Raw genomic sequence first — 27,929 nt, 5'->3', positions numbered from 1 at the left:
CCACATATTCTAAGTCAGAACCACCCAGAGTAGTGATGCTGGACGGGCAGGCAGGTGTGGGCAGCGATCGGTTGAAGGGCATGCATTTAGTTTTACTTGCATTTAAGCGCACTTGGAGGCCACGGAAGGAGAGTTGTATGGCATTGTAGCTTGTCTGGAGGTTAGTTAAAATACAGTGTCCAAAGAAGGGCCAGATATATACAGAATGGTGTCGTCTGCTTAGAGGTGCATCAGAGAATCACCAGCAGCAAGAGCGACATCATTGATGTATACAGAGAAAAGTTGGCCCGAGAATTGAACCCTGTGGCACCCCCATAGAGACTACCAGAGGTCTGGACAACAGGCCCTCCGATTTGACATGCTGAACTCTGTCTGAGAAGTAGTAGGTGAACCAGGCGAGGCAGTCATTTAAGAAACAAATGCTGTTGAGTCTGCCGATAAGAATGTGGTGATTGACAGAGTCGAAAACCTTGGCCAGGTCAATGAATACAGCTGCACAGTATTGTCTCTTATCGATGGCGGTTATGATTTTGTTTAGGACCTTGAGCGTGGCTGAGGTGCACCAATGACCAGCTCGGAAACCAGATTGCATAGCGGAGAAGGTACGGTGGGATTTGAAATGGTCAGTGATCTGTTTGTTAACTTGTCTTTCGAAGACCTTAGAAAGGCAGGGTAGGATAGATATAGGTCTGTAGCAGTTTGGGTCTAGAGTGTCTCCCCCTTTGAAGAGGGGGATGGCCGCGGCAGCATTCCAATCTTTGGGGATCTCAGACGATACAAAAGAGAGGTTGAACAGGCTAGTAATAGGAGTTGCAACAATTTCGGCAGATCATTTTAGAAAGAGAGGGTCCAGATTGTCTAGCCCTGCTGACTTGTAGGGGTCCAGATTTTGCAGCTCTTTCAGAACATTAGCTATCTGGATTTGGGTGAAGGAGAAATGGGGAGGCTTGGGCAAGTCTCTGTTGGGGGTGCAGGGCTGTTGACCAAGGTAGGGGTGGCCAGGTGGAAAGCATGGCCAGCCGTAGAAAAATGTTTATGGAAATTCTCAATAATTGTGGATTTATCGGTGGTAACAGTGTTTCCTAGCCTCAGTGCAGTGGGCAGCTGGGAGGAGGTGTTCTTATTCTCCATGGACTTTACAGTGTCCCAGAACATTTTGGAGTTTATGCTGCAGGATGCAAATTTCTGTTTGAAAAAGCTAGCCTTTGCTTTCTGCCTGTGTCTATTGGTTCCTAACTTCCCTGAAAAGTTGCATATCGTGGGGGCTATTTGATGCTAATGCAGTATGCCACAGGATGTTTTTGTGCTGGTCAAGGGCAGTCAGGTCTGGAGTGAACTACGGGCTATATTTGTTCCCGGTTCATTTTTTTTGAATGGGGCATGCTTATTTAAGATTGTGAGGAAAACACTTTTAAAGAATAACCAGGCATCTTCTACTGACGGAATGAGGTCAATATCCTTCCAGGATCCCCGGGCCAGGTCGATTGAAAGGCCTGCTCGCTGAAGTGTTTTAGGGAGCATTTGACAGTGACGAGGGGTGGTTGTTTGACCGCATACCCATTACGGACGCAAGCAATGAGGCAGTGATCGCTGAGATCCTGGTTGAAGACAGCAGAGGTGTATTTGGAGGGCAGGTTGTTTAGGATGATATCTATGAGGGTGCCTCATTTATTTTGGGTTGTACCTGGTAGGTTCATTGATAATTTGTGTGAGATTGAGGGCCGGGGTGTTAAGCATGTCCCAGTTTAGGTCACCTAACAGCACAAGCTCTGAAGATAGATGTGCGGCAATCAATTCACATATGTTGTCCAGAGCACAGCTGGGGGCAAAGGGTGGTCTATAGCAAGCGGCAACAGTGAGAGACTTGTTTCTGGAAAGGAGGATTTTTTAAAGTAGAAGCTCATTGTTTGGGCACAGACCTGGATAGTAAGACAAAACTCTGCAGGCTATCTCTGCAGTAGATTGCAACTCTGCCCCCTTTGGCAGTTCTATCTTGTTGGAAAATGTTATAGTTAGGGATGGACATTTCAGGGTTTTTGGTGGCCTTCCTAAGCCAGGATTCAGACATGGCTAGGACATCCAGGTTGGCAGAGTGTGCTAGAGCAGTGAATAAAACACACTTAGGGAGGAGGCTTCTAATGTTAACATGCATGAAACCAAGGCTTTTTTGGTTACAGAAGTCAACAAATGAGAGCGCCTGGGGTATGCGAGTGGGGATAGGCACTGCAGGGCCTGGATTAACATCTACATGATTTAATACTGCATATTATACTGTGTATAATACTGCTCCACCTGTTGTATATGATGCGGATTTCACTGTACTTGTGCATGTGACATTAAAACTTGAAACATGATAGAGTGCTCCTCCTATTGTTATCCCCCTACAGAAGATAAAACGCGATTAAATAGCATGGCTCGTTTATTGGCCAGACTAAGCTGCTGTTGGCCAAGGGCCAGGTCTTTCTTGAAAAATAGGTATTTTGATCTCAATGGGACAAGCTTGTTTAATGGACATTAGGGAAAATGTACCATAAAGTTTTGTATACCATAAATATACCATAATGTTTTGTAAACCATAAATATACCATAAATATAAACTAGTGTGCTCTTCCTATAACATAACCCATGTGATGAATTAGCATGGCCAGTTTATTACAGAGAGAAGCTCTTTCCTAGGTCTTCAAAGGTACTTTTTAACTCAATGGGAAAACCTGGTAAAATAACTAAAAGAAAGAAATTAAGTCCTTGGACAGGAGCCACTTACTGGACTCGGGGTCAGAGTTTCCGTCTCCCTCGGTGCGGCTGTTGGGCGAGGTCTGTTGATAGTACTCTTCCTGGGGGAAGCCGAGAGGGAGAGGCTGAGTGGTGCTGGCAGTGCTGCTGGGCTCGTGGTCCCCTAGACCACTGTCGCTACAGCTCTCCTGAGAACCATCCGGGAGGTGGAACGTCACACGACGCTGGGTCTGATGGAAACACACCAAAACACAACGTTCATTTAACATCACACGATGCTGGGTCTGATGGAAACACACCAAAACACAACGTTTATTTAACGTCACACAACGCTGGGTCTGATGGAAACCAAAACACAACGTTAATTTAACGTTACACGACGCTGGGTCTGATGGAAACACACCAAAACACAACGTTCATTTAACGTCACACAACGCTGGGTCTGATGGAAACCAAAACACAACGTTCATTTAACGTTACACGACGCTGGGTCTGATGGAAACCAAAACACAACGTTCATTTAACATCACTGACAGTTGGTCTGAAAAAAACACAACACCAAAACAGAACTTTATATTATATTCATACTTTATCACACAATGCTGGAAACACAACGTTCATTTAACGTCACGTGATGCTGGGTCTGAAAACACCACAGAACAATATGTTGATTTACATGTTTTTAGTGTGGTGGACGTTGTTGGTGCGTTCAGCTGCAGAGAGAGCTAATTCAATCACCTTGGAGACGACATTTGGGGGGAAATCTCAGACTAATTGGTTGCGTATTATGGGATTGTTCTTGCATGTCTAACAAGACAAGTCCCCATCATTGTTACGTCTTCTCCGAGGAATATCGTATTACGTCACGTCAGTCTAATTGATACACTGGTCTTAGAATCTAAAATCAGCGCTCTTCTGAGATATAGCAGTCAAGGCTAATGACATACTATTCAAAAATGAACGTTGACTACTTATAGTGTATGAGTTTTAATTGACAGTTACTGCCCATAAAATTATTATAATAGATTGACCCTTTTGACGAGGCTGCACCGTGTCCTACTTTTCCCACCAGCCCAATTTAGATAAAGGGAAGGAGGTGTGGATGAACTGACTTTGATTAGAAAAGGTCTGTCTGAGGATTGTACCAGTTTGTAGATCTCTTCTCCTCTCAAAGGGAGTAGCTCTTTGATTTCTCTGGAGAGTTACAGAAGTTCATGGAGTGACCTTTTTCAGGAGCACGATGGTAGCACTACAAAGGGAAACACTGCATAGGGAGGTCAATATCCACAAATGCTAGCCGTTCTTCAAGAAAAGAGAACATAGTTGAGTCAGATTGTGAACCACAAATAAAGGGTAATCCGTGAACATCAATTATCTTCTCTTTTTTTTCATCTCCAGTACATTCTACACCTTTGATTATAATCATATTTCAAAACTGAATGAATTGAAATTAGATGTTGTTTCAGAAGGTCATTCTTTGCCAAGTCAAAATAAAACATAGACCTTTAACATTGAAGACAATTAACAGTGAAAAGACTAAAGTATTATTACATGCAATTTTCTAAATGGTGAGGAGATTTTTTGGTTACATTGGACAGTTCTGGAGAAAAAGGGCAATTTCACTGTGAATATGATTTCATTTCATAACACGATTCTCAGTCTCAAATTGCATCTTATGAGGAAAATAAAACACTGAAAACTTGATTATATTGCCATATGTTTTGTTATTGTGTTTCAGTTTGTATTCAACCTGTTATTCAGACTGATTAGAACAAATGTTTCATAAAACAATATCATAGCCTCACCCCAATAATCTACATTTCTCCATCTCTAGAGCGGCTAAAGCAATATGGGAGTTCTGAATTAAAAACATCATTAACACATGGTCCTTTATCCTCACGGGGAGTCGTCTGTGCCTCTTTGGAAAAAGCACTTTTCCTCCACCACTGTGGTATACCGATAAAGACCTTATTGTTCTTTGATTAGGCAGACAGAATAAGGGAGAGGAAAAGAATGGGTTGGAGGGAGAAAAAAAAAAAATCTTGGCTCAAACGAGGCCTCAGCCCTGCCAAATAAAGAGATCCGCAAACAGCCTACCAGCTCATTTAGGACTATCAGAGGGTTGACTAAACTAAATCCTTACAATTAAAACGCTGAAAGAAAAAAACGTATAATAATAATAAATAAATAGATGTATTTCCTTCATTGAAGAGGGTGTACGTGTAGGTATGTGTGTATGTTCGTGCGTGTTGAAAAGACACGTTTCCAAGACTACCACCGGTGTGTGGCGAGAATTCTCCTTTATTCTTCACAGTCCCTAAACACCTCGAAGATCTGTTTGTATTGTGCTAATTGTCTCAAGTAAATTAGTTGTCAAGCCTGTCAGTCGATTACCTTTTCTTCCAAAAACTGAAGCCAAAACTATTCAATTGGCCTTAAGGTTAGGTACAGGTTTGATAGGATCAATAAGAGAAGGGACTGTTTAGCTAGTCCTTCCATCAAAGATAACATGGCCGCCCAGTTTATTCCACAATGAAAGTAATTAAATGATATCAGCCTTGGAACATCCTGCTTTTCTCACATTTAGTCAAGCTGTTGACTACTCCACCACAGCAATGTCAAGCTGTTGACTACTCCACCACAGCAATGTCAAGCTGTTGACTACTCCACCACAGCAATGTCAAGCTGTTGACTACTCCACCACAGCAATATCAAGCTGTTGACTACTCCACTACATCAATGTCAAGATGTTGACTACTCCACCACAGCAATATCAAGCTGTTGACTACTCCACTACATCAATGTCAAGCTGTTGACTACTCCACCACAGCAATGTCAAGCTGTTGACTACTCCACCACAGCAATGTCAAGCTGTTGACTACTCCACCACAGCAATGTCAAGCTGTTGACTACTCCACCACAGCAATATCAAGCTGTTGACTACTCCACTACATCAATGTCAAGCTGTTGACTACTCCACCACAGCAATGTCAAGCTGTTGACTACTCCATCAAAGCAATGTCAAGCTTTTGACTACTCCACTACATCAATGCCAAGCTGTGGACTACTCCACCACAGCAATGTCAAGCTGTTGACTACTCCACCACAGCAATGTCAAGCTGTTGGCTACTCCACCACAGCAATGTCAATCTGTTGACTACCGCACTACATCAATGCCAAGCTGTGGACTACTCCACTACAGCAATGTCAAGCTGTTGACTACTCCACTACATCAATGCCAAGCTGTTGACTACTCCACCACAGCAATGTCAAGCTTTTGACTAACGCACTACATCAATGCCAAGCTGTTGATTACTCCACCACACCAATGTCAAGCTGTTGGCTACCCGACCACAGCAATGTCAAGCTGTTGACTACTCAAATAAAATAAAATAAAATGTATTCATAAAGCCCTTCTTACATCAGCTGATATCTCAAAGTGCTGTACAGAAACCCAGACCCAAAACCCCAAACAGCAAGCAATGCAGGTGTAGAAGCACCACAGCAATGTCAAGCTGTTGGCTACTCCACCACAGCAATGTCAAGCTGTCGACTACTCCACTACATCAATGTCAAGTCTTCATGAACGGAAAGTACAGGATCATATTTACAGAGCTTTGGCAGCTCCATGAGAAGCCTCCTGCATCCCAAATGGCAACCTATTCCCTACATAGTGCACTGCTGCTGACCAAGACCCTTAGGGAATAGGGTGTCGTTTGGAATGCAGCTGCTCACTTCCTCTCCACATGTTTCTAATTTATTTGAGTCTTTCTGCTCAGACAATGACAGCCAGAATTGATTCAAACAAACAGCTGTCCATGATAATTAGGACATAATCATAGCGTGGAGTTTTCATATCTCTGTCAGATGTTTATACAAATGGAATTTCTGCAAAGGTGTAAAAAAGATAAATCAATCTAGTTTTCAATCTGCACAGAGGCTTAAAATAAGCGCATATTTCTTCTTATAACAGAGTGCTTATTTTTAATGGTTGGTCATTTCTTTGTTGTGTTGAGAGAAAAGATTGACACGACAACAACAGTCATGGTGTACGTATTGTTAAAGCTTTACTTCTCACTCTAAAGAACGTGCCAGAAATCCATAAAACAAACACAAGCTGGTGTAAGAGATATAAAGACCAAACAGAGTCCGCCAGATAAAACAGTGCCTTGAAAACTATGTGCATAGAGAGAGATAATTTGTATATTTTTTTTAAACAGAGGAAAGAAGCCAGGTTCTATAACAAGCCAGCCCTATCCAAACTAAAGCCACTCTCTTGGTAGCAAACCAGACAATGTGCAGATGGACCTGGCTCCACGGCGGGGCGAGGGATTAGGAATCCCTTGTCTTTTCATGCGGAGGGGAGGATATACTATACATCACTTCATCCAGGGAGGAGATACAGCTCAATGGGTTACCTAGCTACCTTCTCCCTCCTATACACTTCTACATCCAAAATATCCAAAATATAGAAGAGAGAGAGAGAGAGAGAGAGAGAGAGAGAGAGAGAGAGCGAGAGAGAGAGAGAGAGAGAGAGAGACGGGGGGGGGGAGACCATGTTGCATGATTAACATCGGTCTGCCTTCCAATCCCCTTATCCCTTTGAATGATAAACTGGCCTCACTTATGAGTGGATCAGAGCAGATTTGCTGTGATCATCCTGGATGCATCACCTAGACCTGGACAAATCTGTTTGAGGAAAATTGTGATTTTTCATCGCCTAGCTGTCTGTGAAAACAGATACAGTACCAGTCAAAAGTTTGGACACACCTACTCATTCAAGGGTTTCTCTTTATTTGTACTATTTTCGATATTGTATAATAATAGTGAAGACATCAAAACTATGAAATAACACATACGGAATCATGTAGTACCCAGTCCAAAAGGCTTTGGGAGCCGTCATCGACTCAGTGGGTCCAACATGTCTCTGGACCTACTCACTGTCACAGTCATACTCTGGACCTAGTTTTGTCCCATGGAATAAATGTTGTGGATCTTAATGTTTTTCCTCATAATCCTGGACTATCGGACCACCATTTTAATATGTTTGCAATTGCAACAAATAATCTGCTCAGACCCCAACCAAGGAGCATCAAAAGTCATGCTATAAATTCACAGACAACACAAAGATTCCTTGATGCCCTTCCAGACTCCCTCTGCCTACCCAAGGACGTCAGAGGACAAAAATCAGTTAACCACCTAACTGAGGAACTCAATTTAACCTTGCGCAATACCCTAGATGCAGTTGCACCCCTAAAAACTAAAAACATTTCTCATAAGAAACTAGCTCCCTGGTACACAGAAAATACCCGAGCTCTGAAGCAAGCTTGCAGAAAATTGGAACGGAAATGGCGCCACACCAAACTGGAAGTCTTCGGACTAACTTGGAAAGACAGTTCCGTGCAGTATCGAAGAGCCCTTACTGCTGCTCGATCATCCTATTTTTCCAACTTAATTGAGGAAAACAAGAACAATCCGAAATGTATTTTTGATACTGTTGCAAAGCTAACTAAAAAGCAGCATTCCCCAAGTGAGGATGGCTTTCACTTCAGCAGTAATGAATTCATGAACTTCTTTGAGGAAAAGATCATGATTATTAGAAAGCAAATTACGGACTCCTCTTTAAATCTGTGTATTCCTTCAAAGCTCATTTGTCTTGAGTCTGCACAACGCTGCCAGGACCTAGGATCAAGAGAGACACTCAAGTGTTTTATTACTATATCTCTTGACACAATGATGAAAATAATCATGACCTTTAAACCTTCAAGCTGCATACAGGACCATATTCCAACTAAACTACTGAAAGAGCTACTTCCTGTGCTTGGCTCTCCGATGTTGAACACAATACACGGCTCTCTATCCACCGGATGTGTACCAAATTCACTAAAAGTGGCAGTAATAAAGCCTCTGTTGAAAAAGCCAAAACCTTGACCCCCAGAAAATATAAAAAACTATAGGCCTATATCAAATCTTCCAATCCTCTCAAATTTTTTTGAAAAGGCTTCACTGCTCTTGAAGACAAACAATGTATACGAAATGCTTCAGTCTGGTTTTAGACCCAATCATAGCACTGAGACTGCACTTGTGAAGGTGGTAAATTACCTTTTAATGGCATCAGACCGAGGCTCTGCATCTGTCTTCGTGCTCCTAGACCTTAATGCTGCTTTGATGCCATTGTTCACCACATTCTTTTGGAGAGATTGGAAACCTAAATTGGTCTACACGGACAAGTTCTGTCCTGGTTTAGATCTTATCTGTCGGAAAGATATCAGTTTGTCTCTGTGAATGGCTTGTCCTCTGACAAATCAACTGTACATTTTGGTGTCCCTCAAAGGTTCCGTTTTAGGACCACTATTGTTTTCACTATATATTTGACCTCTTGGGGATATCATTCGAAAACATAATGTTAACTTTCACTGCTATGCGGATGACACACAGCTGTACATTTCAATGAAACATGGTGAAGCCCCAAAATTGCCCTCGCTAGAAGCCTGTGTTTCAGCCATAAGGAAGTGGATGGCTGCAAACGTTCTACTTTTAAACTCGGACAAAACAGAGATGCTTGTTCTAGGTCCCAAGAAACAAAGAGATCTTCTGTTGAATCTGACAATTAATCTTAGTGGTTGTACAGTCGTCTCAAATAAAACTGTGAAGGACCTCGGCGTTACTCTGGACCCTGATCTCTCTTTTGACGAACATATCAAGACTGTTTCAAGGACAGCTTTTTTCCATCTACATAACATTGCAAAAATCTGAAACTTTCTGTCCAAAAATGATGCAGAAAAATGTTTTTGCTTTTGTCACTTCTAGGTTAGACTACTGCAATGCTCTAATTTCCGGCTACCCGGATAAAGCAAGAAATAAACTTCAGTTAGTGCTAAATACGGCTGCTAGAATCCTGATTAGAACCAAAAAATGTGAACATATTACTCCAGTGCTAGCCTCCCTACACTACTGCTAACCTACAAAGCATTACATGGGCTTGCTCCTACCTATCTCTCTGATTTGGTCCTGCCGTACATACCTACACGTACGCTACGGTCACAAGACGCAGGCCTCCTAATTGTCCCTAGAATTTCTAAGCAAACAGCTGGAGGCAGGGCTTTCTCCTATAGAGCTCCATTTTTATGGAATGGTCTGCCTACCCATGTGAGAGACGCACAACCTTTAAGTCTTTACTGAAGACTCATGTCTTCAGGGTAATATGATTGAGTGTAGTCTGGCCCAGGAGTGTGAAGGTGAATGGAAAGGCTCTGGAGCAACGAACCGCCCTTGCTGTCTCTACCTGGCCGGTTCCCCTCTTTCCACTGGGATTCTCTGCCTCTAACCCTATTACAGGGGCTGAGTCACTGGCTTACTGGTGCTCTTTCATGCAGTCCCTAGGAGGGGTGCGTCACTTGAGTGGGTTGAGTCACTGATGTGATCTTGCTGTCTGAGTTGGCGCCCCCCACCCCTTGGGTTGTGCCGTGGCGGAGATCTTTGCGGGCTATTGTCTCAGGATGGTAAGTTGGTGGTTGAAGATATCTCTCTAGTGGTGTGGGGGCTGTGCTTTGGCAAAGTGGGTGGGGTTATATCCTTCCTGTTTGGCCCTGTCCGGGGGTATCATCGGATGGGGCCACAGTGTCTCCTGACCCCTCCTGTCTCAGCCTCCAGTATTTATGCTGCAGTAGTTTATCTGTCGGGGGGCTAGGGTCAGTTTATTATATCTGGAGTACTTCTCCTGTCTTATCCTGTGTCCTGTGTGAATTTAAGTATGCTCTCTCTAATTCTCTCTTTCTTTCTCTCTCTCGGAGGATCTGAGCCCTAGGACCATGATTCAGGACTACCTGGCATGATGACACCTTGCTGTCCCCAGTCCACCTGGCCGTGCTGCTGCTCCAGTTTCAACTGCTCTGCCTGCGGCTATGGAATCCTGACCTGTTCACCGGACGTGCTACCTGTCCCAGACCTATTATTTTACCAAGCTGGTCATTTATGAACATTTGAACATCTTGGCCATGTTCTGTTATAATCTCCACCTGGCACAGCCAGAAGACTGGCCACCCCTCATAGCCTGGTTCCCCTCTAGGTTTCTTCCTAGGTTTTGGCCTTTCTAGGGAGTTTTTCCTAGCCAACATGCTTCAACACCTGCATTGCTTGCTGTTTGGGGTTTTAGGCTGGGTTTCTGTACAGCACTTTGAGATATCAGCTGATGTACGAAGGGCTATATAAATATATTTTATTTTATTTTATTTTATTTTATTTAGTAAGCAAAAAAAGTGTTAACAAAAATCTAAATATACTGTATATTTGAAATTCTTCAAAGTAGCCACCCTTTGCCTTGATGACAGCTTTGCACATTCTTGGCATTCTCTCAACCAGCTTCATGAGGTAGTCACCTGGAATGCATTTCAATTAACAGATGTGCCTTGTTAAAAGTTAATTTGTGGAATTTCTTTACGTCTTAACGCGTTTGAGTCAATCAGTTGTGACAAGGTAGGGTTGGTATACAGAAGGTAGCCCTATATGGTAAAAGACCAAGTCTTCTACCAAATAGGAAGAACAGCTCAGATAAGCAAAGAGAAATGACAGTCCATCATTACTTTTAGGTCAGTCAATCCGGAAAATGTCAAGAACTTTGAACGTTTCTTCAAGTGCAGTCACAAAGAACAATAAAGCATAATAATGAAACTGGCTCTCAAGAGGACCGCCACAGGAAAGGATAAGTTCATTAGAGATAACTGCACTTCAGATTTCAGCCCAAATAAATGCTTCACAGAGTTCAAGTAACTTACACATCTCAACATCAACTGTTCAGAGGAGACGTGCATGAATCAGGCCTTCATGGTCAAATTGTTGCAAAGAAACCACTACTAAAGGACACCAATAAGAAGAAGAGACTTGCTTAGGCGATGAAACACGAGCAATGGACATTAGACAGGTGGAAATCTGTCTTTTGTGAGATGCAGAGTAGGGGAACGGATGATATCCGCATGTGTGGTCCCCACCATGAAGCATGGAGGAGGAGGTGTGATGGTATGGAGGTGCTTAGCTGGTGACACTGTCTGTGATTTACTTTGAATTCAAGGCACACTTAACCAGCATTTCAACCACAGCATTCTGCACGGATACACCATTCAATCTGGTTTGCGCTTAGTGGGATTTTTTTTTTTTTTTTTAACAGGACAATGACCAATACACACCAAAACACACCTCCAGGCTGTGTAAGAGCTATTTGACCAAGAAGGAGAGTGATGGGGTGCTACATCAAATGACCTGGCCTCCACAATCACCCAACCTCAGGAGTGCAAGGTCTCTAACATCCACCAGCTCTGTGATGTCGTCATGGAGGAGTGGAAGAGGACTCCTGCTGCAACCTGTGAAGCTCTGGTGAACTCCATGCCCAAGAGGGTTAAGGCAGTGCTGGAAAATGATGGTGGCCAAACAAAATATTGACACTTTGGGCCCAATTTGGAGGCACGGAGGCATGGAGGCACTACCAGGAGACAGGCCAGTATATCAGGAGACGTGGAGGAGGCCGTAGGAGGTCAACAGCCCAGCAGCAGGACCGCTACCTCCGCCTTTGTGTAAGGAGGAACACTGCCAGAGCCCTGCAAAATGACCTCCAGCAGGCCACAAATGTGCATGTGTCTGCTCAAACGGTCAGAAACAGACTCCATGAGGGTGGTATGAGGGCCCGACATCCACAGGTGGGGGTTGTGCTTACAGCCCAACACCGTGCAGGACGTTTGGCATTTGCCAGAGAACACCAAGATTGTCAAATTCGCCACTGGCGCCCTGTGCTCTTCACAGATGAAAGCAGGTTCACACTGAGCACATGTGACAGACGTGACAGTCTGGAGACGCCGTGGAGAACGTTCTGCTGCCTGCAACATCCTCCAGCATGACCGGTTTGGCGGTGGGTCAGTCATGGTGTGGGGTGGCATTTCTTTGGGGGGCCGCACAGCCCTCCATGTGCTTGCCAGAGGTAGCCTGACTGCCATTAGGTACCGAGATAAGATCCTCAGACCCCTTGTGAGACCATATGCTGGTGTGGTTGGCCCTGGATTCCTCCTAATGCAAGACAATGCTAGACCTCATGTGGCTGGAGTGTGTCAGCAGTTCCTGCAAGAGGAAGGCATTGATGCTATGGACTGGCCCTCCCGTTCCCCAGACCTGAATCCAATTGAGCACATCTGGGACATCATGTCTCGCTCCATCCACCAATGCCACGTTGCACCACAGACTGTCCAGGAGTTGGCGGATGCTTTAGTCCAGGTCTGGGAGGAGATCCCTCAGGAGACCATCCGCCACCTCATCAGGAGCATGCCCAGGCGTTGTAGGGAGGTCATACAGGCACGTGGAGGCCACACACACTACTGAGCCTCATTTGGACTTGTTTTAAGGACATTACATCAAAGTTGGATCCTGTAGTGTGGATCCTGTAGTGTGGTTTTCCACTTTAATTTTGAGTGTGACTCCAAATCCAGACCTCCGTGGGTTGATAAATTTGATTTCCATTGATCATTTTTGTGTGATTTTGTTGTCAGCACATTCAACTATGTATTTCATAAGAATATTTCATTCATTCAGATCTAGGATGTTATTTTAGTGTTCCCATTATTTTTTGGAGCAGTGTATATGTATATATAGAGATATATATATTTATATATAGAGAGAGAGAGATATATATATATATATATATATATAATGAGATATACAGTAGATAGATATAAATAAATAAATATATATATATATATATATATATGTATTTAGATAGATAGATAGATAGATAGATAGATAGATAGATAGATAGATAGATAGATAGATAGATAGATAGATAGATAGATAGATAGATAGATGGACTGGAGGACTGGCGGACTGGAGGCCTGGTGCGTGGGACCGGTACAGGTGGCACCGGGCTGAAGACACGCACCTCAGTGCGAGGAGCAGGCACAGGACATACTGGACTCTGGAGGCGTACTGGAGGCCTGGTGCGTGGGACCGGTACAGGTGGCCCCGGGCTGAAGACACGCACCTCAGGGCGAGTGCGAGGAGCAGGCACAGGATGTACTGGACTCTGGAGGCGCACTGGAGGCCTGGTGTGTGGGACCAGTACAGGTGGCACCGGGCTGAAGACACGCACCTCAGGGCGGAGCAGGCACAGGACGTACTGGACTCTGGAGGCGCACTGGAGGCCTGGTGTGTGGGACCGGTACAGGTGGCCCTGGGCTGAAGACACACACCTCAGGGCGAGTGCGAGGAGCAGGCACAGGACGTACTGGACTCTGGAGGCGTACTGGAGGCCTGGTGCGTGGGACCGGTACAGGTGGCCCCGGGCTGAAGACACGCACCTCAGGGCGAGTGCGAGGAGCAGGCACAGGATGTACTGGACTCTGGAGGCGCACTGGTGGCCTGGTGTGTGGGACCGGTACAGGTGGCCCCGGGCTGAAGACACGCACCTCAGGGCGAGTGCGAGGAGCAGGCACAGGATGTACTGGACTCTGGAGGCGCACTGGAGGCCTGGTATGTGGGACCGGTACAGGTGGCCCCGGGCTGAAGACACGCACCTCAGGGCGAGTGCGGGGAGGAGGCACAGGACTTACTGGACTCTGGAAGCGCACTGGAGATCTAGAACGTAGAGCTGGCACAATGTGTCCTGGCTGGATGTTCACTTGAGCCCGGCAAGTGCAGGGCGCTAGCACAAGACACACTGGGCTGTGCAGACGCACCGGAGACACAGTACACAGAGCCGGCGCAGGATATCCTGGTCCAAGGAGGTGTACTGGAGACCAGGAGCGCTGAGCCGGCACCATCTGTCCTGGCTGGATGCCCATTCTAGCCCAGCAAATGCGAGGAGCTGGAATAGAGCGCACCGGGCTATGAATGCGAACTGAAGACACCGTGCGCATCACTGCGTAACACGGTGTCTGACCAGTTACATGCTCCCCACGGTAAGCACGAGGAGTTGGCTCAGGTCTCCAAGCCAATCTCCCCGTGTGCCCCCCCAAAAAATGTTAGGTGGCTTCGTCTGGTGCTTGTCTCGTTGGTACAACTCTTCGTAATATCGCCATTCCGCTTTCGCTGCCTCTATCTCCTCCTTAGGACGGCGATACTCCCCAGCCTGCGTCCAGGGTCCTGCTCCATCCAGAATCTCTTCCCTGTTCCATTCTCCCTGAATACGCTGCTTGGTCCTTTGTTGGTGGGATCTTCTGTCATGTTTGTTATAAGGATCGGACCAAGGCGCAGCGTGGTATCCGTACATTCTTATTTATTTAAAGAATGAACACTGAACAAACTAACAAAATAACAAAACGAAATGTGAAGCTATACAAACGAGTGCTGACAGGCAACTACATATAGACAAGATCCCACAAACACCAAAGGGAAATGGTTACCTAAATATGATCCCCAATCAGAGACAACGATAAACAGCTGTCTCTGATTGAGAACCATATCAGGCCAACATAGAAATACAAAAACCCCTAGACCTACAACAACCCTGGACATTCAAAAGCCCTAGATAATAAAAAAAACTAGCGTGTCCACCCTAGTCACACCCTGACCTAACCAAAATATCAAGAAAACAAAGATATCTAAGGTCAGGGCGTGACACAGAGTGACTCCATGCAACTTATTATGTGACTTGTTAAGCACATTTTTTACTCCTGAATGTATTTAGGCTTGCCATAACTAAGGGGTTGAATGCTTATTGAATCAAGACATTTTAAGCTTTTCATTTTAAATTAATTTGTAACAATTTTTCTAAAAGAATAATTCCACTTTTGACATTAATTGCTATTGTGTGTAGGCCAGGGACATAAAATCGAAATTGAATCAATTTTAATTTCAGGCTGTAACTCCATAAAATGTGGAAAAAAGCAAAGGTTATGAATACTTTCAGACAGGACTAATATATATATATATATAGTGGAGCTATGTCTTGATCTAGTACAGTTAAACAGGAAGTAGAATCTGAAACATGGCAAATTAAACCAGGACACTATTCACCAACAACAATATGTCCACATTCCAGATCATAGTGCAAGCCTGCTCAGTTGTAAAACATGTATATTTTGCACTCTGAAACCCTGCAATGTACAGGTGAGATGAAACCTGTCTAAACCGTTGTCCTTGTTAAATATTGTGTAATGCATCACTTTATGTGACGCACATGAATATCAATTGTTCTTGCCGGGACTGTAATTACTTCATCATTAGCGTTTGGCCACGACAACTATGTAATGGAGGAGGGTCAGTGAACCAGTCAAGAGATGAGCTTTGGATAATTAGCTCCCCAAGCTAAAGGCAAGACTTTAGTTCAAAGGGTTAACACAGTATTGTGATGGGTCTTGCATGAGGACTGGGTGCAACGCTGTCGGTCACATAGTGACAAGCTCAAGGCTTTACATACAGAACAGAATTCAGTCAACTGAACTCCAAGGCCTGGGATAAGTGTTGCAATATACAATATATGAGAAAAATAGATTTATTGTAAGAAAACGAAAGTGAAAAATAGATGAAAGGTAACAGAAGACATGAAGGTCATGTGTTGCAGTATAATTCCATTTGCTGTTATGTGGTCTGGCTGCCGTAAGAGCGAAAAAGGGTGCTGTGTCTTTTGTTGCCGTAGGAACAAGTCAGGTAGAGCTGTGCCATCAAACATAAAGAAACTGAGAGAATTTGAAAAGAACGTTGTTTCTACATCGCTGAGTCTTACAGAAAAACTTTAAATTATAAACCATAACATCAGCAATCCAAACACAGAACACATTTCTTCAATTTCAAGAACTGAATTGGATGCATTCTGCACCTTCAGGGCTTTGACGTGGTACAAAGCAACCCGTGAAGGAAACAACATTCTAGTGAAGAAGAGTGTCCTTTCATGACAATTAAAGAATTACCCATGCATGCAAAGACAAGACGAATCTAACACCTTTACAAACAATTCACAAAGTGACATCTGCTAAAAAACAAAGGAATGCATTTTGCTTGAAGCTACTTGTATTTAATTGTCCTGACTAATGACTAGATAATCAAAATAACAACTCTGCCCTTACAATTAACCTGTTTGTTTAATGCATCGTTAGAATTTTCATCAGCTGTCTTGTTCTCAGTTTCAAAGTTAAACTGACAGGTAAGGTTCATAGACACAGAACATGACATGGAACTACAACATGTACACACGAAATGGTTCCAAGTCCGGAGTTGTTTGCCTTTTTTTTTTGCGTGAAAATAAATCAATCAAATGGCTGAGAAAATGCATTGTGGGGAAATTTGTTGAGAAAAATGTCATGCGGTAGTGTTAGACTTACGTTTGCAGACGTTATCTTGCTGAGAAGACAACCCTCCTGTAATAACACATGGTGGGAAGAAGAAGGGGAAGAAAAGATGTTATTGTATACTGTCCATGATTGCACTGCATTCAACCACAGTATTGATTTTATCTGTAATTAAAGAGTCAAGCCTTAAAGATGGTTCATATGGAATGTCATCTTCAGCGACACAATTGATGCGAAATATTATTTCGCCTGGTTGCTGTTGTTAAACGCTCCGATAAATGTTTATGATATAAGCAGGTCAAAGTTCATCTATACGCTCAAAGATGGCTTTCTGTTTCAGATAGAACGGAGACTTCAGATCTGTATTGATTTCTCAGGGAGAGAACGAATGCTGCTATAAGTCAAATTGTTATACTGCTCAGTTAGAAAATACACCCTGGTAAGAAAATGTAACGTATGTTCAATGCAGAACCTGACATCACACGACAAGACCGTTATAACTGACACTGATAAAGATGTGTTGGCATGTCAGCGGTGAAAGAACACAGAATATCAAACGAAGCATCAAAAATGAACAATAAACAGTGTCAAGCTTCTAAATTGGGAACAAAGAGGCCCACACGACTGCAGGATATAGTCTCTTGTCCCAGGGGACCAGATAATAGTTTAGAGAGAGAGAGAGAGATAACAGTATTTAATTTTTTTATCACAAAATGATGTTTTCTTTGTGCTGTGTATAATAATGTGACCACGTGACTGAGGAAGATCTGAGGGTGAAGGGAAACAGTGATGAAGTCGACAAGCTGAGAGGGTTACTGACTGAGGAAGATCTGAGACTGAGATCTGAGAGGGTTACTGACTGAGGAAGATCTGAGACTGAAGGGAAACATTGATGATGTTGACAAGCTGAGGCGGTTACTGACTGAGGTCTGAGGTTGAAGGGGAAACATTGAAAGAGAAAGACAAGCTGAGACGGTTACTGACTGAGGACTGAGGTTGAATGGGAAACATTGAAAGAGAAAGACAAGCTGAGACGGTTACTGACTGAGGTCTGAGGTTGAAGGGGAAACATTGAAAGAGAAAGACAAGCTGAGACGGTTACCGACTGAGGTGAAATGATGAACAAAAAGTACGTTATCAACACATCAAGAAATCCCCCCCCCCCCCACTAATGTGAAATGATGAACAGGAACTATGAAGTGAGTATATTTATACAGAAAATGCAGTAATGTGTCAACAAATCAAGAGATTACACTTTGTTCACTGCAGGACAGTGGAGCTGTGAGTGTGTACAATCTGTGTTTTATATGTGTTGTGAATGTGCTACAACAGTAACAGAACCTAGTGCACGCTACAGTACAAACACAATATCCCTGACATAGCAGCATGTGTCTTGTTAGGTCACAAATAAGTGGTGTAATGTAGCAACAAACTAACAAGCCAGCACTGTCTATTACAGTTTAGATGATACTGGTGAAAACTTCATGCCAACCTGTGCATTTCCTATAGCCTATGCAACAACAAAAAAAACGAATTTGCAGGAGAACGATGAGAATGCTTTGGTCAAGTTCAACTGTGTTATTGTCTCACAGCAGTGAAAAATAGAGCAACCTGTTAACATTCATAAATGCGACTGAGCCTGTGGTCTGGCTAGCCAGAGGACCATATGTGTGTGCAGCCCAGTAATGGAAAATGTCAATAAGTCGTCGGAAGACTGACAGCATCCCAAACAACACCCTATTCCCTAAATATATTGCACTACATTGGACCAGGACCCATAAGGCAGGGTGCACTATATAAGGAATAGGGGACCATTTGCGACTCAGTCACACTTTTCTGAGGTTAGCAAATTGGATGCGTTAGAGGATGGGTATAAATAGTGTTATCCTTTAGGGTATAGAGGTAAATGGGATAGAAGTTCAAAATGTCTTTTTAAGATGATTGCCCCGTAAATTATTAAGTTGTTAATGAGGGTGAACGCTGCCAAGTGACAATCCTTCCCCAGGCAGAGTAAGAAAAGAGTAATCAACCCAAATTAATTAGCAAATAACTGGTCAAACCATGAAAGGAACTGTGTTAGTATTATGTCGGAAGAAATGTGTTGTAGATCAGACGTTTGACTGATCTGAACTGCCTGTTTATTTGAATCATGTCTGTGAGTATAACAGAACTTATGTAGCAGGCAAAACCCAGAGGACTAACTGTTCAGATTTTCTTCCTGTCTCTGTTCCCTGATTTGTCATTGCCAAGGGATATTTCTTAGGAACCTGTTTTCAGTTCCTACCGTTTCCACTGGATGTCACCAGTCTTTGGAATTTGGTTGAGGTTATTCCTTTGTGCAATGAAGAAGTAGGCCAACTAGGAACTGGCTAACTCTTTTGAGCGTTTCGCAAGACGTGAAAAGTATCGCTGGTTTGTTTTCAATCCTGTATTGAACCCCGAAAGACCCGTCTACAATTTGATCGATTATTAATGTTTTAAAAATACCTAAAGTTGTATTACAAAAGTAGTTTGAAATATTTTGGCAAAGTTTGTAGGCAACTTTTGAAATATTTTGTAGTGACGTTGCGTTTTTGTGTAAGCTGTATTTTCTGGATCAAACGCGCCAAATAAATTGACATTAACCGTTCAGATTTTTTTTGAGGACTCTGTCTGTTCACTGATTTCTCATTGGCAAACGATATTTCTTAGGAACTTGTTTTCAGTTCGTACCGCTTCCACTGGATGTCACCAGTCTTTGGAATTTGGTTGAGGTTATTCATTTGTGCAATGAAGAAGTAGGGCCAACTAGGAACTGCGTAACACTGTTGAGAGTTGCGCAAGACTTGAAACGTAGCTTGGTTTGTTGTGTTCCTGTATTGAACACAGATAGACTCGTCTTCAATTTGATCGATTATTAACGTTTAAAAATACCTAAAGTTGCATTACAAAAGTAGTTTGAAATATTTTGGCAAAGTTTATAGGCAACTCAATATTTTGTAGTGACGTTGCGCATTTTGGAAGCTGTTTTTTCTGGATCAAACGGGCCAAATAAATAGACATTTTGGATATATATGGACGGAATTAATCGAACAAAAGGACCAATTGTGATGTTTATGGGACATATTGGAGTGCCAACAAAAGAAGCTCGTCAAAGGTAAGGCATGTTTTATATTTTATTTCAGCGTTTTGTGTAGTGCCTGCAGGGTTGAAATATGCTAACCCCTTTGTTTACTTACTTAATAGCTTCTTATGCTTTTGCTGAAAAGCATTTTAAAAATCTGTCATGATTCACAATGAGAGTAGCTTTATTTTAGTATCTTACGTGTGATTTAATGAAGGTTTGAATTGTATAGTATTTTATTTGAATCTGGTGCTCTGCATTTTCCCTGGCAAATGGCCAGGTGAGACATTTGCGTCCCCAAAAAGGTTATAGGACATCTAAAGCTAGTCTGATTACCTCATTCTAGTCTAACATTAGGTAGCTAGATCAGTTTAACTGGATCCCCTCAGAGTATTAGTGGGCTGTAGTTGGTCCTCTTAGTTAGCGTTAATATTATCTTGCCATTGAGACTGAAACCTGATTAAAATTGTATTTATTTATTTAATGCGTCAAACATGAAGACAAAGTTAGGAGCTGAAATTCAACGTTGTTTGAAGAGGTGCTTTATTTAAATTGTTAACCGAACGTATTGATCAAAGAGTTATGGGACATTCCTTTGGTACTATGTTCTATTCAACATTTCACGATGTAAATAGCTTTGCGATACAGACCTCACCAACCAATTAAATGTGTGATAACGCAACACAGTTGAACAGAGAAAGTTCTTCAAAAGATGACCTTAAAGTAACCTTAGTTTCTAGCCTATGTTTATTGTATATCGCAGTTTACAGGAGAGAATAATGTGTGATCCATCTCTGTAGTGCTGGGTCGCTGACCCTCTCCTCTCCATCTATAAGCCTCTCCAGACCACTGGTTTCCAAGCACCCACAGCCATGCCCGGCACAGAGATGGAGATAAGTGCATGTGATGCTTACCCACATCAAAGCGGTGGAAGAGTGTCTTAGCGAGCGATGGCAGTGGGGCTCGAACCGTGGCTTTGATCATTCTCAGCTTTCGGATAATTAAAATATTGGATAAATAATTGATTAAAAACACCAGAGCTCATTGTGCTGTTCTGCATCTAGATCCCAATTTATTCCAACCTTGACACCCGTCTTGTCTTTCATTTTATATCAACAAGGGTGTGGGTACAACTCTGAGAGGTACACGGATGAATTGTGCCTCTCCATTCAGCTTCACTAAATAATATATAAAACATAATGATTGACATCACTTACAGTCTGTAGATTTAATATGAACAACAAGAAGCACTTTCGCTGCTGCAGAAATTGTTCAGGGTCGCTATCCACAGTGCTTTTGAAAAGTATTCAGACACCTTGCCTTTTCCCACATTTAGTTGTACAGCCTTATTCACAAATGGATTAAGTAAAAAATAAAGTTTTGCACATTTATTAAAACTAAAAACTGAAAAAAAACAAAATTACATAAATATTCAGACCCTTTGCTATGAGAATCGAAAATGAGCTCGGGTGCAACCTGTTTCCAGTGATCATCCCTGAGATTTTATCTACAACTTGATTGGAGTCCACCTGTGGTAAGTTCAATTGATTGGACATGATTTGGAAGGGCACACACAAGTCTATATAAGGTTCCACAGTTGACAGTGCATGGTCAGAGCAAAAATCAAGCCAAGAGGTCAAAGGAATTGTCCGTAGAGCTCCGAGACAGGATTGTGTCGAGGCACAGATCTGGGGAAGGGTACCAAAATATGTCTGCTTCATTGAAGGTCCCCAAGAACACAGTGACCTCAATCATTTTTAAATGGAAAAAGTTTGGAACCACCAAGACTTCTCCTAGAGTTGGCCGCCTGGCAAAACTGAGCAATCGCGGGAGAAGGGCCTTGGTCAGGGAGGTGACCAAGAACCTGATGGCTCCAGAGTTCCTCTGTGGAGTTGGGAAAACCTTCCAGAAGGACAACCATCTCTGCAGCACTTCACCAATCAGTGCTTTGTGGTAGAGTGGCCAGACAGAAGCCACTCCTCAGTAAAAGGTACATGACAGCCGATTTGGAGTTTACCTAAAGGCACCTAAAGGACTCTCAGACCATGAGAAACAAGATGCTGGTCTGATGAAACCAAAATTGAACTCTTTTGCCTGAATGCCAAGCATCATGTCCAGAGGAAACCTGGCACCATCCCTACGGTGAAGCATGGTAGTGGCATCATCATGCTGTGGAGATGTTTTTCAGCAGCAGGGGACTGGGAGACTAGTCAGTATCGAGGGAAAGATGAACGGAACAAAGAACCTTGATGAAAACTGCTCCAGAATGCTGAGGACCTGGGACAAAGGTTCACCTTCCAACAGAACAACGACCCTACGCAAACAGCCAAGCCGACTAAGGAGTGGCTTCAGGACAAGTCTCTGAATGTCCATGAGTGGCCCAGCCAGAGCCCGGACATGAACCCAATTGAACATCTCTGCTGCCCATCCGACCTGACTGAGCTTGAGAGGATCTGTAGAGAAGAACGGGAGAAATTCCCCAAGTACAGGTGTGCCAAGCTTGTAGCGTCATACCCAAGAAGACTCTACACTGTTATCGCTGCTAAAGGTGCTTCAACAAAGTACTGAGTAAAGAGTCTGAATACTTATGGTACATTTGTTATTTCAGTGTTTTATTTTGTTAAAATGTTACGCAATGTTTTCATCATTATGGGGTACTGAGTGTAGATGTTTGAGGGGGAAAAAACAATTGAGTCCATTTTAGAATAAGGCTGTAATGTAACAAAATTTTGAAAAAGTTAAGAGGTCTGAACTCTTTCAGTATGTTCTGTAAAAAGACATGGTTATAACCCTCTTTCTCCCTTCCTGATAGTTTATAACCCTCTTTCTCCCTTCATGATGTGGCTATAACCCTCTTTTTCCCTTCCTGATAGTTTATAACCCTCTTTCTCCCTTCATGATAGTTTATAACCCTCTTTCTCCCTTCATGATAGTTTATAACCTTCTTTCTCCCTTCATGATAGTTTATAACCCTATTTTTCCCTTCATCATGTGGTTATAACCCTCTTTCTCCCTTCATGATGTGGTTATAACCCCCTTTCTCCCTTCATGATAGTTTATAACCCTCTTTCTCCCTTCATGATGTGGCTATAACCCTCTTTCTCCCTTCATGATAGTTTATAACCCTCTTTCTCCCTTCATGATGTGGTTATAACCTTCTTTCTCCCTTCATGATGTGTTTATAACCCTCTTTCTCCCTTCATGATGTGGTTATAACACTCTTTCTCCCTTCATGATAGTTTATAACCCTCTTTCTCCCTTCATGATAGTTTATAACCCTCTTTCTCCCTTCATGATAGTTTATAACCCTCTTTCTCCCATCATGATAGTTTATAACCCTCTTTCTCCCTTCATGATAGTTTATAACCCTCTTTCTCCCTTCATGATAGTTTATAACCCTCTTTCTCCCTTCATGATGTGGTTATAACCCCTTTTCTCCCTTCACGATGTGGTTATAACCATTTTTCTCCAGTCATGATAGTTTATAACTCTCTTTCTCCATTCATGATAGTTTATAACCCTCTTTCTCCCTTCATGATGTGGTTATAACCCTCTTTCTCCCTTCTTGATGTGGTTATAACCTTCTTTCTCCTTTCATGATAGTTTATAACCCTCTTCCTCCCTTCATGATGTGGCTATAACCCTCTTTCTCCCTTCATGATAGTTTATAACCCTCTTTCTCCCTTCATGATGTGGTTATAACCCTCTTTCTCCCTTCATGATAGTTTATAACCCTCTTTCTCCCTTCATGATGTGGTTATAACCCTCTTTCTTCCTTCATGATAGTTTATAACCCTCTTTCTCCCTTCATGATAGTTTATAACCCTCTTTCTCCCATCATGATAGTTTATAACCCTCTTTCTCCCTTCATGATAGTTTATAACCCTCTTTCTCCCTTCATGATAGTTTATAACCCTCTTTCTCCCTTCATGATGTGGTTATAACCCCTTTTCTCCCTTCACGATGTGGTTATAACCATTTTTCTCCAGTCATGATAGTTTATAACTCTCTTTCTCCATTCATGATAGTTTATAACCCTCTTTCTCCCTTCATGATGTGGTTATAACCCTCTTTCTCCCTTCTTGATGTGGTTATAACCTTCTTTCTCCCTTCATGATAGTTTATAACCCTCTTCCTCCCTTCATGATGTGGCTATAACCCTCTTTCTCCCTTCATGATGTGGTTATAACCCTCTTTCTCCCTTCATGATAGTTTATAACCCTCTTTCTCCCTTCATGATGTGGTTATAACCCTCTTTCTCCCTTCATGATAGTTTATAACCCTCTTTCTCCCTTCATGATGTGGTTATAACCCTCTTTCTCCCATCATGATAGTTTATAACCCTCTTTCTCCCTTGATGATATGGTAATAACCTCTTTCTCCTTTCACGATATGTGGGTATTTTCATGGTGGAGAAAATGCATCTAATGATCATGTACCTCCTCTGGGAGATCTCCTCCTTCTGGGTCAGAATGAGCTGTTGCTGTGGTGCTGTAATGTGTCGCAGTAATGACACTGCTAAATGTATTCCATTAAGCAATCATTCAACTGAACGTGGTCCTTAAACCATGGCCACATTCATGTTCAACCCACATTCCAGATTCCATGTTCATCTCCAGTGGGAGAGCGTGGCTGAAGGAAATTATCATGATTCTTTAAAACCCGATGGCATATAGCGTGACATGATTGCTAGATTTCATGTCATTTTATAGTTACCCGGCAACCCAAGGTGTGTACAACAAGGGTTCTGTTTGCGGTGAACATGTCACTTAGTAACCATTTGCAGTTGGATGACTTGAATGAACGTTCCGGAATGTAATGGTGAAGCTTCATTGTTGTATTGGTCACCGTGGCTTTCTAGCGTCAACATTCCAACTTCAAATAACTTTGCTATTTTTACTACATGAATAGAAAACCTACATGACCAGCGTTATTTATGTGTAGACCCCAAACAGACACTTACATTACCAGTCAAATGTTTGGACACACCTACTCATTCAAGGGCATTATTTTCTACATTATTATTCGTAGCAGCAGTTTAGACCCCAAACAGACAAAACACATGTCATTTATTAGCTAACATTATCTAATGTTTGCAAACTATTTTCCTTGTTTTTAATTTTTAATTTTATTTCCCCTTTATTTAACCAGGTAGGCCAGTTGAGAACACCTTTATTTAACCAGGTAGGCTAGTTGAGAACACCTTTATTTAACCAGGTAGGCTAGTTGAGAACACCTTTATTTAACCAGGTAGGCCAGTTGAGAACACCTTTATTTAACCAGGTAGGCCAGTTGAGAACAAGTTCTCATTTGCAACTGCGACCTGGCCAAGATAAAGCAAAGCAGTTCGACACATACAACAACACAGAGTTACACATGGAATAAACAAACATACAGTCAATAATACAGTAGAACAAAAGAAAACAAAAAGTCTATATACAGTGAGTGCAAATGAGGTGAGTTAAGGAAATAAATAGGCCATGGTGGCGAAGTAATTACAATATAGCAATTAAAACACTGGAATGGTAGATCGGCAGAAGATGAATGTGCAAGTTGTTGAAACGCACCTCCAGTTTCATTTTACTTCCGGTCTTGTGTCTGTATGTCTTTCTTTATAGGAAGTCTCTCTATGTACCTGTATACCTGAGAATGGGAAATTGCACACGCCATGTTTTTCCCACAGTGTTGTAGAGCAATCCTTGCTACCTACTGTGTGGTGTGGGTTTGTCAATGTGCTTGTGGTGCACTGAGTACTGTACTGTGGTTGATTTACTAGCCAACCCACCCTCTGTCTGTGGTTGATTTACTAGCCAACCCACCCTCTGCCTGTGGTTGATTTACTAGCCAACCCACCCTCTGTCTGTGGTTGTTTTACCAGCCAACCCACCCTCTGTCTGTGGTTGTTTTACCAGCCAACCCACCCTCTGTCTGTGGTTGTTTTACCAGCCAACCCACCCTCTGTCTGTGGTTGTTTTACCAGCCAACCCACCCTCTGTCTGTGGTTGATTTACTAGCCAACCCACCTCTCTGTCTGTGGTTGTTTTACCAGCCAACCCACCCTCTGTCTGTGGTTGTTTTACCAGCCAACCCACCCTCTGTCTGTGGTTGATTTACTAGCCAACCCACCCTCTGTCTGTGGTTGTTTTACCAGCCAACCCACCCTCTGTCTGTGGTTGTTTTACTAGCCAACCCACCCTCTGTCTGTGGTTGTTTTACTAGCCAACCCACCTCCTGTCTGTGGTTGATTTACTAGCCAACCCACCCTCTGTCTGTGGTTGTTTTACCAGCAAACCCACCCTCCTATCTGTGGTTGGTTTACCATTCAACCCACCCTCTGTCTGTGGTTGTTTTATCAGCCAACCCACCCTCTGTCTGTGGTTGATTTACTAGCCAACCCACCCTCCTGTCTGTGGTTGTTTTACCATTCAACCCACCCTCTGTCTGTGGTTGTTTTATCAGCCAACCCACCCTCTGTCTGTGGTTGATTTACCAGCCAACCCACCTCCTGTCTGTGGTTGTTTTACCATTCAACCCACCCTCCTGTCTGTGGTTGATTTACCAGCCAACCCACCTCCTGTCTGTGGTTGTTATACCAGCCAACCCACCCTCTGTCTGTGGTTGTTCTACTAGCCAACCCACCCTCTGTCTGTGGTTGTTTTATCAGCCAACCCACCCTCTGTCTGTGGTTGTTTTACCAGCCAACCCACCCGCTGTCTGTGGTTGTTTTACCAGCCAACCCACCCTCTGTCTGTGGTTGTTTTACCAGCCAACCCACTCTCTATCTGAAGTTGTTTTACCAGCCAACCCACCCTCTGTCTGTGGTTGTTTTACTAGCCAACCCACCCTCTGTCTGTGGTTGTTTTATCAGCCAACCCACCTCCTGTCTATGGTTGATTTACCAGCCAACCCACCCTCCTGTCTGTGGTTGATTTACCAGCCAACCCACCCTCCTGTCTGTGGTTGTTTTACTAGCCAACCCACCCTCTGTCTGTGGTTGTTTAATCAGCCAACCCACCCTCTTGTCTGTGGTTGTTTTACCAGCCAACCCACCCTCTGTCTGTGGTTGTTTTACCAGCCAACCCACCCTCTGTCTGTGGTTGTTTTACCAGCCAACCCACCCTCTGTCTGTGGTTGATTTACCAGCCAACCCAACCTCCTGTCTGTGGTTGTTTTACCAGCCAACCCACCATCTGTCTGTGGTTGATTTACCAGCAAACCCACCTCCTGTCTGTGGTTGATTTACTAGCCAACCCACCCTCTGTCTGTGGTTGTTTTACCAGCAAACCCACCTCCTGTCTGTGGTTGATTTACTAGCCAACCCACCCTCTGTCTGTGGTTGTTTTACCAGCAAACTCACCTCCTGTCTGTGGTTGATTTACTAGCCAACCCACCCTCCTGTCTGTGGTTGTTTTACCATTCAACCCACCCTCTGTCTGTGGTTGTTTTATCAGCCAACCCACCCTCTGTCTGTGGTTGATTTACCAGCCAACCCACCCTCTGTCTGTGGTTGTTCTACTAGCCAACCCACCCTCTTGTCTGTGGTTGTTTTACCAGCCAAACCACCCTCTGTCTGTGGTTGTTTTACCAGCCAACCCACCTCCTGTCTGTGGTTGATTTACCAGCCAACCTACCCTCCTGTCTGTGGTTGATTTACCAGCCAACCCACCCTCCTGTCTGTGGTTGATTTACTAGCCAACCCACCCTCTGTCTGTGGTTGTTTTACTAGCCAACCCACCTCCTGTCTGTGGTTAATTTACTAGCCAACCCACCCTCTGTCTGTGGTTGTTTTACTAGCCAACCCACCTCCTGTCTGTGGTTGATTTACTAGCCAA

At 43.2% G+C, this 27,929-nt stretch overlaps 1 protein-coding gene across 1 annotated transcript in view; it reads right to left on the bottom strand.

The window, feature by feature from the left end:
- LOC109865042 (protocadherin-11 X-linked) overlaps nt 1–27,929 on the bottom strand; it is a 301,820-nt gene that overhangs the window by 116,273 nt on the left and 157,618 nt on the right. The window contains exons 5-6 of the mRNA XM_031798643.1: nt 17,028–17,063; nt 2,765–2,963 (exon numbers count right to left, since the gene is read on the bottom strand). Of these exons, the coding sequence (XP_031654503.1) occupies nt 2,765–2,963; nt 17,028–17,063 (235 nt within the window). The remainder of the gene's footprint in view (nt 1–2,764; nt 2,964–17,027; nt 17,064–27,929) is intronic.

This window comes from Oncorhynchus kisutch, linkage group LG19 (assembly GCF_002021735.2).
Source record: "Oncorhynchus kisutch isolate 150728-3 linkage group LG19, Okis_V2, whole genome shotgun sequence".
NCBI lineage: Eukaryota > Metazoa > Chordata > Actinopteri > Salmoniformes > Salmonidae > Oncorhynchus > Oncorhynchus kisutch.
This window is presented reverse-complemented; position numbering and strand designations above follow the sequence as displayed.